Source organism: Aspergillus viridinutans (assembly GCF_018404265.1).
Source record: "Aspergillus viridinutans IFM 47045 DNA, scaffold_2, whole genome shotgun sequence".
Taxonomy (NCBI): Eukaryota; Fungi; Ascomycota; class Eurotiomycetes; order Eurotiales; family Aspergillaceae; genus Aspergillus; species Aspergillus viridinutans.
Genome location: NW_025091218.1, coordinates 3,763,746 through 3,777,320, shown reverse-complemented (window position 1 = coordinate 3,777,320; position 13,575 = coordinate 3,763,746). Strand labels below are relative to the sequence as shown.

Here is a 13,575-nt window from a genome sequence, read left to right as displayed (position 1 = left end):
ATATCAATATCAAGAACTGGGAGTCGGCGGAAAGGCTAATCGATCTAAGCCGACGGCTGGAGTGGGGTCTAGACGACTAGTAGTAAAAAGAATGAATCTCACAGCCCAGTGAAAGAACACCATTCATTCTCTTCTGGGATAGAAAGGCATGTCTTCCAATGTTACAGATGATAATGAGGGTATATTTGGTTATCCAAAGAATAGAATGATGGAAGAGTGAGAGTTGGGCAAGATGGGGATGCCATTGTCCAACTGGAGGATCGACAACGGCCTTAGTCATCAGCTTGAGCCTATCAAACAGGATTATCTAAGCTCGTGGCGCGAAGACATTCGGAGGTGGCGAAGAAACGTATCTGTTCTGGATTAGGATGAGCAGTAAGTAGCATTATTCACAGCTGAAGAAAAATAAAACCGCTCTATACAGAGGACCGGTGATAGTCTATAAACAAAGTCGACTTATGCAGAGAGTACTGTGACTATTAACATACGAAAATGTGGAGCTTTAGATTTCCCCAGATCTGCATCATCCTTAGCACAATGCAGTTATAATATAATTGCCGACCATTGCCGCACATCAAACACTGGTTAGATATCTGCCAAGTACTCCATAGAGCCTAACATCTACTTATTGATGTGATGCTATCATCCTTGTTTGACCATTGACGCCCCACGTTCTTACAATGCTTTACCATCCCGCAATTCGACAAGGGTCATCATATATCTGACTTGGACCACTGTTCATTCAAATCGAGCGTTTAGAGTGGCTCCCGTGGATATTCTTTGGACTCATCATACAGTATTTTACGGTCCTCTGGCCAATAATTCACCGGATTAGCAATCGCGATAGATAGGTAGATACGTAGGATTTGCCGAGGCCAAGAGGCATGGGCCAGCAGCGGCGCCCCCCGGATGGCCCACTACCTTAGCCGTTGAGGCTGCTTATCAATCATGACATTTACGATGATTCTCCAGTAGTTGACTAGCAGGAGATAACGGGCAGGATCCATGGTCCCTTTATCAGAGTGCCCTGATTCTTATCCCCTGGTTGACCTGGCGTCTGTTTTTCTTATACCCCCATTCACTATTTCCTCCATCAAATTGCTGTGAAAGGACTTGATTGCTCATTATGGCTCGGTTGAAGCAAATGGAGCTGTCCGCTCCATTGGACTTGTCGCATCACTTTTCCTCTACTGCAGTTCGGCGTGAGTCGAGTAATCTCAAGAGATTATACAAGTACTATGTCATCCCGGGCATGGGTAACCTCTCTGGCGGTATGCAGGGCGAGCTTTTTCTGATAATATCGTTTAATCAATACATTTGACTCATCTCCTCCAGGCATGCCTCACGCTTCATATTTCCCGTATGACACGCTAGAAGCTGCCGTTGCTCATCCTCAGCGTCTCGGCCCTAGCCCGGACAACGGCAAATCGGCGCCGGAGAAGGATACAGATTCACTAACCCGCGTGGTTGTCCCCAAAGAGAGCAAAACGGACGATTTGGAAAAGAAAATCGACATCACCACTGCCTTGCAGTACGCCACGGCACAGGGATTACCTCCTATGGCATCATTCGTTCGGAATTTCACAAGGGAGCATCTGCACCCCAATGTGCCGTATGCGGGAGGTCCAGAAACTCTGCTCAGCTGCGGTGCGACCGATGGATTCAACAAAGTCATCGAAACTCTCACAAACATTTGGACTCCAGATAGGGACTCGATTCGACAGCGCGAAGGCATCCTCTGCGAGGAGTTTGTTTACATGAATGCCATACAAACAGCTCGGCCTCGTGGTCTCAACATAGCCGCGGTCACCATGGATGACCAAGGTATACTGGCATACGGCAAAGGGGGTCTGGCTGATGTTCTCGAACACTGGGATTACAGCAAAGGACGTCGTCCGCATTTGTTGTACACCATCACGTAAGTTCAACAGTCAAGAGCGTTATTGGTCGTTGCGATACTTGGTGCAGGCGGTGCAGCTAACGGTTCCGCTCTTTCTCACGCGGCTGCAGGATTGGTCAAAATCCTACGGGAGGCACCATGTCGGTCAATCGCAGGAAAGAGATCTACGCTCTATGCCAGCGGTACGACGTTATCATCGTCGAGGACGATCCGTATTGGAATTTGCAGTATCCGTCTGCTCAAAGAATGGCAGCTCGTTACCGTAACACACCCATTGACGAGTCACCTACCACGCAAAATTATAATGCTCACGGAAAATCGTCCGGGTACCCGTTTTTGGACTCTCTTGTGCCATCGTTTATGTCTCTGGATACAGATGGACGAGTCATTCGATTGGACACTTTCTCCAAGACCATTGCGCCTGGTTGCCGCTTGGGTTGGATTACTGCACAGCCTGCCGTCATCGAGAGGATCACCCGTCTCACTGAGACTTCGACACAATTCCCATCCGGTTTTGTCCAGGCCATGGTGTCGGGGATGATCCTAGGTCAACAAGGTGATGAAGATGTCAGTGGCCCCAAAAGTAAAAACAAATCAGGCTGGAAGATGGATGGCTGGGTTCGCTGGCTTGAGGGCCTTCGAGGATCATATGAGCGGCGCATGCAGGCCATGTGCATCAGTCTTGAAGAAGGCAAGTATGTCATCAAAGGCGATGGATCAGAGCCCTCCGAGTCGAGCGAGGAAAGTGGTTGGGAGGTGATTGACAAAGTTCAAATGTACGACTTCACTTGGCCCATGGGGGGTATGTTTGTCTGGATCAAGGTACTCTTCAATACCCATCCTCTGTATGAGAAATACTCGCCCGAAACGCTGTCCAAGGCGGTGTGGGTGCACATGACCCAGGAGCCATTTTTGTGTCTTATGGTTCCGGGCGACTTGTTTGCGCCCTCAGAGGAGGCCTTGGATCAAGCCTGGCAGTACTTCCGCCTGTGTTTTGCCCCGATGCCTGAGAAGGATGTGGCGGTCATTACCAACAGACTGGTGGAGGGTTTCCGCGCATTCTGGCAAAGGAAGGATCTAGATGGCTTGGATGATACTGAGGAATTATCGCAGAAGTTCAGGAATTTGCAGGTAGAAGGCGTGGGAAATATGATGGGAATTGGTTGTTGATTGTTTATGATAGCATCAATGCGATTTAGTTGAGCGATTTCAGTATTAGTCAATGTTAGTCAAGAGTCAAGATCCCAGTTATGAGATACTCCTTCAGCGTGATCGAGTCATCCTTGATAACAATAGATAATAGTGCCTTACCTTTACACCAAAAATATATGTTTGCGGAGTAAACGCAATGCCAAAACAACTGTGAACTGGCCACTACCATCCCTTCAAAAGGAGCATCGTTGGTTTGAAAATGCTTAATATGCAGTTAAGTCAGAATAAGAACACTGTTTCTGCGTATAATGCCACCGAAGAATCATCCATAGTCGCTTTGAATAATTGCAGAGTGGAAGCTATCCCAAACTCACGAGTCACGTCATGTGACCATCTGACTGCAAACTGATCACCATGAAGAAAACTACGACTCATAGTCTGTACGCCTCGAGCAACTGTCTAGATACCTCATCCTAAGGCTACGGACATAATGACATCAGAGATTGGATCACTTTCTAATACTGACCTCGCCGAAGAGATCGAAGCCATCAATGCGATTTACGAACCCGACACCATCACCGTACACCGCGCAGCAACATCAGCATCGGCAACAACAGCCAATTCAACACTAGACTTGGGCGGTTCCGGACCCGGCGACTTGTCAAGCACTACGGTCAAACTGCAAATCCCCGATAATCCCCATCTATCCTTCCTCCTCGGTTTCGATGCGTCATACCCGGATACACCGCCGAAAATTCTCGGGACGGCATCCACCGGTGCACGGGGTGAGGGCAAGATAGCCGTGGATGTACTGGAGGATATTGTAGGGAGCACGTACCAGCCTGGCGCAGTTTGCCTGTTTGATGTCATCAATGAGGCGGTCGAGGCGTTCCAAGAGCTCGGTTTGGGCGGCAACAGCAGCAGCAGCAATAAAAACCAGGACAGCGAGAAGAAGGGAGCAGAGGCAGAGACAAGGGCACCCCCTGCGCTGGACGCAGAAGATATCGCCGCCCTCTCACTGCAAGATGCATTTGGGCTGGACAGTCCCCCCGACTGGGTGCTGTCGGATGTGGTGACGGAGAAGAAATCAGTGTTTGTGGGACGGGCTGCGCATGTTACCAGTCTGGAGCAGGCTCAGGGGTATCTGGATCATCTTCTGGCGACGGACAAGAAGGTTGCTGCTGCGACGCACAATATCAGCGCTTGGCGTCTTAGACAACAGAGACCGGCCAACGGGAAGGGCGAGTCCGCAGAGATGATTGTGCAGGACTGCGACGATGACGGGGAGACGGCTGCGGGTGGGCGATTGCTCCACCTCATGCAGTTGATGGATGTGTGGGATGTGATTGTCGTCGTATCGCGATGGTACGGTGGGATTCTCCTTGGGCCGGACCGGTTTCGAATCATCAACGCCGTCGGTCGGGATGCATTGATCAAGGGTGGGTTCGTCAAGGAGTCTACAGGGACTGCGGAAAAGGGTCGAAAGAAAGGAAAGAAATGATTGCTCTTCCTTTGTAGAGGGATATGGCTCAATTGAGCTGATTTGCTGTCCTGGCATTCAGCTATGGTGGTCTATTGGAGTTACGACTGCGTCCCGACGAGCGCCCAAGGGAAAGAATCAGTTCTATCAAAAGAACAACGCATGGTCCACGAGAGCTCCAGCATTTCATGACGTAAAGACTGAATGCAACAGTTTGATGGACAGTCAAACCGCTAACAAAACGGCTGAGCTGATCCATAGCAATATCGGAAGGGATAATGTTCAAAACAGACCCTTGACGATCCAGACGAGTCTGGGAGCTTGGCTCACTTTCACCAGGAAAATTGAAGACCTTCAATACGAACGGTGCCTAACATTCGATTATGGGACCACTTGATGCTGGGTCAATTGAGTTCTCACCTCGACGAAGCTGCTGAAACAGACGAGCACGCTAGGGACAACTTAGTGATTAGTCCGATCAAACTTGACCCTGCCAGCCAAATCAGTACTACTCGATGCTGTACTGACGCCTAGTCCCAGGAACGTACCAGGCTCATAGCCTGAGGTGACATTTGGGAGCTCATAACTCCACATCACATGAAGCGGAAGAGATTAATCCCAAGTAGTGTGTCGACCTTAATATCTGCTCAAACCTATCACCAACCGAGTTGAATGTACCATGTTTATTTTGCCAGCTGGATTCTTATAAATGGAAGTGGACAGGATACAACACGACACCGTACCAGACAGGTAGATGGGCTGCAAAGTCCATGTGGTACCTACCTACCCGACGCGATGCAAATGATACATCCGCTGGTCACACAAGGCACTCTGCAGCCCGATTGTGCAGATGAAATCATCGCAACTGGGCCCGTCTTATCAAAATATCTTACCGTAGTTTTGACAGCGGAGCGACACTCATTCCTGCCTTAGATATTCTGTTCGCAACGAGACTCGATCGTCTGACTTGATCAGTTAACGGATCATCTCGCTAAATACGTAGATAGCAACCCACTACTTTATCGGTTGCATTCAGTTTACCAGGCACTCCATCTTGAGCACACAGTAGATCTCCCTTGGCGAGGGAACAAGTACCGAGTCATCGGCAACAAGCGGCGGGAAGGAACCACATGGTAATTGGAAACATCAATCTGAAACATGAGGTTACCTCACTTGCCAAGCCTCCACAAGCTCATCGGTCGCGATTTTGAGTCTCCAATATGGGCAACCTGACTCCTTGAAACACCGCTTTTGCTCAATCACGGCCTAATTTTAAGCGAGATGTGTTTCTTGGTATTAATTTCTACTTGATTTCACATGCTTGTGAATCTGCGATCCCTTGAAACTCCCATCGGTTGGTTCCAGATAATCTTGCTTCATGGGTCGAATGCGGAGAATTGATCCATGGCTGGAAGAGGAGGCTGGACATTCAATTTCTAGATACATACTACTATCCTGTCGACCTATCTAGTGTTCTGTAAGTATTACCTTGATCATGATCGGTCCTTGCTGCTGGCAAATCCAAAATTGTGACCAGTGACATCAACTTGCAGGCCATGGTGCTGTGATTAACATTGGAAAGTCGAGTCCACGTCAGAACGCGCTAAGCCGCACCATTTGAGAGCACCGAATAGCCAACGTCTAGGACCAGGATATGTTGACCAAGCGTCTGGGCAATTGAATTCTATGCAACGTCGGTACTCTATCGGGGTATCTGACGACTTTCAGATACTACTCTATCCCGTGGCCTGAGGAAAGTGAGACATCTTGTAGAGAGCTAGATGTGCAAACTACCAGTATTAAATGGGGCCGTTCCACCGCGGCGTTTTAGAATAGCCAATAGAGATATCCCTCTTCCCAGCGACGTAATTGCCTGATTTCGAGTCATCAATAATAATGTCTTTGGCACTAGGCAGAATTGTAGATTCATGTAGGTTTGGATCGCCGGTTGCCAAGTGTTCCTGTCAAATGAACAGATATTGATTCACTCGACCTATCTACTATACGCTGGTCAAACGAGATTGGCTTCAATGCCATTGACCATTGACCTATTTCTCTCTGAATAAGTATCAGTAACAAATACTACCTCACTATAGACGATAATTTATTTAATAATATCATTGTCTTGATATTGTCCCACTGACTCCCTCTAAATGAACTATAATTCACGGAGGCTCATCAAGCATATCCACTCTCAATCTGATTGGCCGCCGATCCGCTGTTTGCCATCGCTGTCCTCGCAAAGCGCCCACCAGCCAAATGTAACCAGCCAATGTGCACCTCCAGCTAAGGTCAGGTACGCTGCACTTGGCTAATGGTGCGACATCCACGTCCAGACGCAAGTGCGGTATCTTGGCGCCCTCAGCAATGCTGATCGCTGACTCGCTACAATGCGTCAATGCACATTCTCCCCTGGCAAATCCAAACAGCCACTCAGCTACATTCAGCGCGTCTCCGGCAGAGGGGGTCCGGCTGAGGATTCCAATCCGGTGGCGGATGCTACCGCTGCGTACCTGGATTGTCCTACAGATGGACAGCACAAAATGTGCGAGTGGAGTTCGCGTTGTTAGATGTTTCAGTCCCTGTTGCATCCATTGAGGATCCAGATGTTCTTTCTGTACGGCAGTACGGAGAAGCACGCCTGGGGCTACTTGGTAATGCCTTTCGACATTGCTGGATTATTGTTGGACCTGAGTCATTCGAGAACCCTGCAGAGATGGAGATTCGTAGAAAAAATGAAATCAACCAAGTGGAACTGCTCTCGTCGATATACTGGCAGCCGATGTCTAACCCCACTACGGTAGTCAGTGAGGTGAATGCCTTCTATATAATCCAGAAATCATCTCTCTTCGCATTCTTTCTTTCCGCATAACGCTGAGCGCTTCGGTTCTTCAGACTTACCACTGTTCGACAGTCTCTTACAGGCCAGTTCCTGTCTTTCTTTTCTTCTTTCCTTTTAGATACTCTGGTGTTTTGCCTGTGGCAGACCCCTACATTCCTTTTTCTGCAAGCAGAGAAACACAAGTGTCAGACAACTACACAAAGCTTTTCTTTCTCAGGACATCTGAACGGTCTCGCTGATTCTTGTGAGATCGCTACAAAGGTATTGTTCTATTACCTACTCTCCTATTCAACGTCTTCTCCTCTTGTCTCTTACAATGTCCTTGTGATCGGTCTCTATTGTTGGTCTCTGTGGAGCAAATGAATAGAGGCGGGCCAGAGGACTACTGCCACTGTCTTACCAATGAGAAGGTGTTGCTGTTGAGGACTTTTTAAAATCTCTAAACATTCTCGCGTTTGATTTCCTCCTTGGCTAACTTCAATCCCTAGAAAGCTTCCTCTTTCCAGTTTCTACAATTTCTGAGTCGTCTGGTACGATCAGAAAGCCTTGCAGCCACTCCTTCATTTCAGCTGTCAAACAGTCATTCTGAAAGTCGAACAACCGACACTCCCTTGTCAAAATGATGTTCTCCAAGTCTGGTCTCGTGGCTGCAGCCATGCTCGGGGCCTCTGCAGTCGAAGCTCATATGAAGATGAGCAAACCCATTCCCTACAGCGACTCGAGCCTTAACAATTCCCCTCTCGCTGCTGACGGAAGTGACTTCCCCTGCAAGCTCCGGGACAACGCCTTCGTGGCTCCTTCGGAGGAGACCATCGCTCAGATCGGTGAGGCTATGCCCTTGACCTTCACCGGCAGCGCCACGCACGGCGGTGGTTCTTGCCAGGTCAGTTTGACCACCGACCTCAAGCCTTCCAAGGACTCCACTTGGATGGTTATCAAGTCTATTGAAGGTGGATGTCCCGCCAACGTGGACGGCAATATGTCGGGTGGTGCTGGCGCCGCGGATCCGTTCGAATTCAACTACACCATCCCTGCTGGCATTGAGCCCGGCAAATATACTCTGGCCTGGACCTGGTTCAACCGCATCGGTAACCGTGAGATGTACATGAACTGTGCTCCCATCACGGTCACCAGCGGCTCCACCAAGCGCGATGCAGCCCCTGTCGCCGAGAAGGTCGAGGTTGAGAAGCGCTCCTCCAGCTTTCCCGCCATGTTCGTCGCCAACATCAACGGTTGCACCACCAAAGATGGCGTTGACATTCGCTTCCCCAACCCTGGTGATGCTGTCGAGTACGACGGAAACCCGAGCAATCTCCAGGCCTCTGGTGAAGCTGCGTGCTCTGGTACTCCCGCGTGGACTGTCAGCGGCGGCTCTAGCTCTCCTTCCACTGCTGCAAGCTCCTCTTCCACTACAGCTGGTGCCGGTGCCGGCGTCAGCGTCAGCGTTGGCGCATCTGTCGGTGCTACTGCCGCTCCCACCGCTGCGCCTGAACCCAGCAGCAGTGAGCCTGCCGAGTCTGAAGGTGTTTTCGCTCCTACTTCGGCTACTGTCGTCCCTGCGCGGCCTACGGCGTCCGCCGCACCCTCGTCTTCGTCTTCCGGTAGTGGCTCTGGGTCCGGTTCCTCTTCCTCGAGCTCTGGAGCCTTGACTGGTTCCTGCAGCCCCGAGGGTCTCTGGAACTGCATCGACGGCTCTTCCTTCCAGCGCTGCGCCAACGGTCAATGGACCGTGGCTCAGCAGATGGCGGCTGGTACTCAGTGCACCGTCGGCCAGAACGCGAATTTCGCCATCTCGGCCACAGCTGTGAAGCCTCGCATGATCAACGCCATGCGCCACAGGAAGTGCGCTCACGGTGGCCACCGCCACGCTTAAGCTCGACGTTCATGGGAAGAGTGTGTTTGCGTTCCGCTGGTTCGGGCGACAAGCAATCGTCTACTCTCAAATGGAAAGATCAAATACGGCGGCTCGGCAAAACAAGAAGTTTTGACGCAAACAAAACATTTTCTCTACTTTCGTTTCCTTTCGCAAGCAAGTGTAGTTTGCAATGGACCCTTTTTTGTCAATCTCATTCTTTGCCTATCCTGGCTCCTGTACCATCCTAAGCAATGAAGAACATTTCCTGGAGTTAAATGTGGCTTATTCATTAGGCGGGAGTCTGCTAGCGATCCTTGAATAGAAATGAGCAATTGGCGCAATTTTTTTCTGTAATCTTCAAAGAGTTTCGTAGCTATTCCGTGTGATCGTCATGGATAATGTCATGATCATAACAAGCAAAAGTCCTTTCGATCAATAGATTACTGTTGTCTTGGCACAGTGTCGCCTCGTATATCGCAAATCGTGTTCAAACTCAACAGCAATGTCAGGATACAGAATCCACAAATTTAAATAGGATACATGCTGCCTTATTGAACCAATTATCATCAAACGAGTGTGAGAGAGCAAGTCCTGTAATGGATGAGTTTTGGTGTTGTTATCGTACAGGGTACAGCTGGACAGGTCTTGGCGCTCGGCAGCGAGCCAACCGAAAACGGCAAGGAAGGGTTTAGGGTTTCTCGCACCCACCACCGGCGGGAGTGCGGGCTAAGCGAAAATTTCCCTCAGCACATCGTGAGCTCGAGACTCGATCTTCAACTCCGAAAACGACGACAACGACCAGCTCACCGTCGACAACAATGGCGTCCCGCCCTACCGTCACTATCGCCACGGCTGATGGCAAGCCCAGCGGGGCTACTCTGCCCCTGCCTGCTGTCTTCACTGCGCCCATCCGTCCTGATATCGTCCAGTATGCCTACCGCAATCCAGAAATTACCGGGGGAGAGAAGAAAGGCGCGAGGAAGGAGAATAGGAGAGAAAATTATCGGGCTGACTTTGTGTGATTGTAGGCAGGTTCACACCGGTATGGCGAAGAACAAGAGACAGCCTTATGCTGTGAGCGAGAAGGCTGGTGAACAGACTTCCGCTGAGTCCTGGGGTACCGGTATGTTGGAATTTGCTCGATTGGGGGAGCAATTGAAATGGGGGGTTTTTACAAAATACTTATTCTGAGTGCAGGTCGTGCCGTCGCTCGTATCCCTCGTGTCTCAGGTGGTGGTACTCACCGTGCTGGTCAGGCTGCGTTCGGTAACCAGTGCCGTTCCGGTCGTATGTTCGCTCCCACCAAGGTCTGGAGAAAGTGGCACCAGAAGGTCAACCTGGGACAGAAGTATGCAATCCTTTCTACGAATCGAGCGGTCGGACGAAGAGACTCTCGAATGAGATGGTTGGGAGTGTTGAATGGCTAACACGGATTTTACAGGCGCTTCGCTACCGCTTCCGCCCTTGCTGCTTCTTCCGTTCCTTCTCTTCTGTTCGCTCGCGGTCACCGCATTGCCAACGTGCCCGAGGTTCCTCTGGTCGTTGAGTCCAAGACCTTCGAGAACGCCGCCATTGCCAAGACCAAGGCCGCCATTGCCCTGCTCAAAGCTGTCGGTGCCGGCGCCGAGCTCGTCAAGGTGCAGAAGTCCAAGAAGATGCGCGCCGGTAAGGGTAAGCTGAGGAACCGCCGCTACCGCCAGCGCCGCGGTCCCCTCGTCGTCTACAACCCCGAGGTTGACGGCAAGGAGCTCGTCCGTGCTTTCCGCAACATCCCCGGTGTTGAGACCTCTTCCGTCTTCTCCCTGAACCTCCTCCAGCTCGCCCCCGGTGGTCACCTCGGTCGCTTCATCGTCTGGACCTCCTCTGCCTTCGAGGCCCTTGACCAGGTCTACGGCAGCACCACCACCCCCGCTGCTCTCAAGAAGGACTACGTCCTGCCCCAGAACCTTGTTGCCAACGCCGATCTGGCCCGCCTGATCAACTCCTCTGAAATCCAGTCCGTGCTGCGCGCTCCCAAGGGCGAGGCTCGCACCAAGCGTACCGTTGTGCAGAAGAAGAACCCTCTTCGCAACAAGCAGGTCATGCTCCGCCTCAACCCTTACGCCGCTGCTTTCTCCAAGGAGAAGCTGGGCCAGAAGCCTGTTGAGTCTGAGAAGCCTGCTCATCCCTCCAAGGAGTTCTTGAACACCCTCCACGAGGAGTAAATTTAGTCTGGGATGATTAGGGTCTGACACGAGTTTGTTTTTTACTACGGTCAAAAAGGTAGCCATCGCAAATGAATCTATGCTTTTGCAATACCCATTATGTTAATATGATTGAGTATGAGTAACTGTCCTGGTATCATTGTAACCATGAACTTTCTCAATATCTTAAGAAGTCGCATCTCGAAGGTCTGACAAGAGCTTCGCTAATTGACAACCTGTATCCAGCAAACGAAGAGGTACCCGAAGTCAGGAGTAAGTAGACCAAGCTTCTGCAACCATACTTATCCGAAGCAATCTACACGTCTCAATCCCGGTCCATAACATAATCCCCTCAAATAAGTCTCATGGTATCGATCGACTCGCAACATATACTGAAAGAGTATACCGCAAGCCGCAAACAGAAACACGCAAACAATTTTAGACTCTGCTCTAGAGGGTTTCGTCATACGAGTTGCACGGGAGGTCGCCTGGGCTTTAATATAACTGGCATATGCACCACCAATGGACTATAACCATGGATGCGGCATATAATCCAGCGAGCTAAACAGGGTGCTTGACGGCTCGGTTATTTTAGTCGGCCGATGGTTCCCGATAATTTACCATTTCTTAGGATCAGTCTCGAGAACTGTCTAGTAGCGTTGCTTCGGTTCGAGGGTATCTATATATAGTCCCCACAATCACAAGCATCTACACCACTGACCCTGGCTCTGGCTCTGGGTCTGGCAGCTATGTTTGCGTGCGTGCTTGCTTGCTCGCTTCTGCGCATGCGACATCCGTCATCCTAGCATCCTCCGTGGTCTCATGTAGATTCTTCATATCCACAGAAGAATAGTACTTACCGCGCATTTTGTGGATCTTAGGATATGTACAACCGCAGCTCCGTCCCCTGCCTTTCCCTAATTCGAATTTTTCATTTTTCCCGTGTCCTCAGAATCTCTTGTTAGGTTTGTCTAGGATGTTGTCTGGGATAACTAACAGGTTAATATATATGCTGGGTTTTGACTGGTTCCTCAGGATGGACTGGGCTAACTGGAGGATTCAGGATCGTGGCCCTTGGCGGCTGTCTGTTCAATTGTACCAAAAAGTGCAGGGCAAAGTCTGGACGGTTTGCTTCGGGACGGCGTGGCCGTTGTAGCTCTGTTCCGGCTCGTGCAGGGACAGAAAAAGTACCGATATTTAATTTACCTCTTGGATGGACGCTTAGTAGAGCGAGCCTAGACTCAGAGTCAGAGAGAGCCCTTGGGTATGTTTCGGATCGACGGTTGGGGATTGCGGTGCTTCAGCCTTGACCGTTTTGCTTCCCTTACGGGCTTACTTGCCGATGAGATTTGGAGGTCCTGGTGCCGTGGCTCAGCTTGTTCGGCTTGTGTGTCCGTGTTTTGGGCTGACATTGACAGTGACTGCGCCGTAGGGCACAGTGCATCTTTGCTAAGGTAGTTGATACGAAGGCCCGAAGACTAGAGGATGGCTACACAGTAACCTAAGCCACTAGACGGAGCCAGTGCTGCGGACGTATGCAATTACATGGATCTTAGGTACAGATTTGGTTGCCTCACCGGGCAGTTGGCCGCAAATGGATATGGTCGATGGGCTCATATGTACGGACTACGGAGTAACTATGTCTCTAGTTTACTGTACTCTGCGGCCGTGCTGGATCCTTGTCGTTGGCTCCGGGTAAATTGGTCTCTCTCAGAGAATCGCATATTACCGGCTGGATGCTGTCTTTCATGTTACATCGAGATGCTGTGGTTGAGCTGATGCATGGCGGATATCCATGGGGAGAGTATTTGGCTGTGAGACAATGACGACAATTATGATAGTCGACAAACGATTAGCTAGAAGAGCTTTGGATCATTGGATGCCAAGCTGGACCCGTTTCAGGCTGGCGTTTATACGTGGATTAACTCGAACTCTGGGGCCGAACCAGGTTTGATGAGAGTGAGATCAGCACGTATGTCATCTCTCCTAGGTTAGATACTTGTCTGAGACTACGGCATATTAGACAATACTATGATAGGTAGCAAGGCACTTGAATATTCCCTCGCTTTAGCTGACGCCATGACGGTTCTGCCCGTCAGTGATCGCTGATTAGCTCTGGTCAATCTCGGTTCGGTTTGTCTGTCGATCAGGCCTCAGTGTCGG

General features: G+C 50.3%; 4 protein-coding genes across 4 annotated transcripts; all 4 read left to right on the top strand.

The window, feature by feature from the left end:
* Positions 1-1,126: 1,126 nt before the first annotated feature.
* Aspvir_004745 (putative aromatic amino acid aminotransferase) lies at positions 1,127-3,070 on the top strand (the record flags this gene model as incomplete). Its single annotated transcript, XM_043267967.1, has 3 exons — positions 1,127-1,271; positions 1,336-1,918; positions 2,011-3,070. 3 exons carry the CDS (start codon positions 1,127-1,129, stop codon positions 3,068-3,070), a joined length of 1,788 nt encoding a protein of 595 aa, XP_043123902.1.
* A 472-nt stretch (positions 3,071-3,542) lies between these two features.
* Positions 3,543-4,553, top strand: Aspvir_004744 (IMPACT family protein; the record flags this gene model as incomplete). Its single annotated transcript, XM_043267966.1, has 1 exon — positions 3,543-4,553. One exon carries the CDS (start codon positions 3,543-3,545, stop codon positions 4,551-4,553), a length of 1,011 nt encoding a protein of 336 aa, XP_043123901.1.
* A 3,440-nt stretch (positions 4,554-7,993) lies between these two features.
* Aspvir_004743 (lytic polysaccharide monooxygenase AA11 family protein) lies at positions 7,994-9,247 on the top strand (the record flags this gene model as incomplete). The annotated part of the gene is made up of 1 exon (XM_043267965.1): positions 7,994-9,247. The coding sequence occupies one exon, from the start codon at positions 7,994-7,996 to the stop codon at positions 9,245-9,247; it is 1,254 nt and encodes a 417-aa protein (XP_043123900.1).
* Positions 9,248-10,047: 800 nt separating this feature from the next.
* On the top strand, positions 10,048-11,433 carry Aspvir_004742 (60S ribosomal protein uL4; the record flags this gene model as incomplete). The annotated part of the gene is made up of 4 exons (XM_043267964.1): positions 10,048-10,157; positions 10,258-10,352; positions 10,427-10,577; positions 10,671-11,433. 4 exons carry the CDS (start codon positions 10,048-10,050, stop codon positions 11,431-11,433), a joined length of 1,119 nt encoding a protein of 372 aa, XP_043123899.1.
* Positions 11,434-13,575: the final 2,142 nt, after the last annotated feature.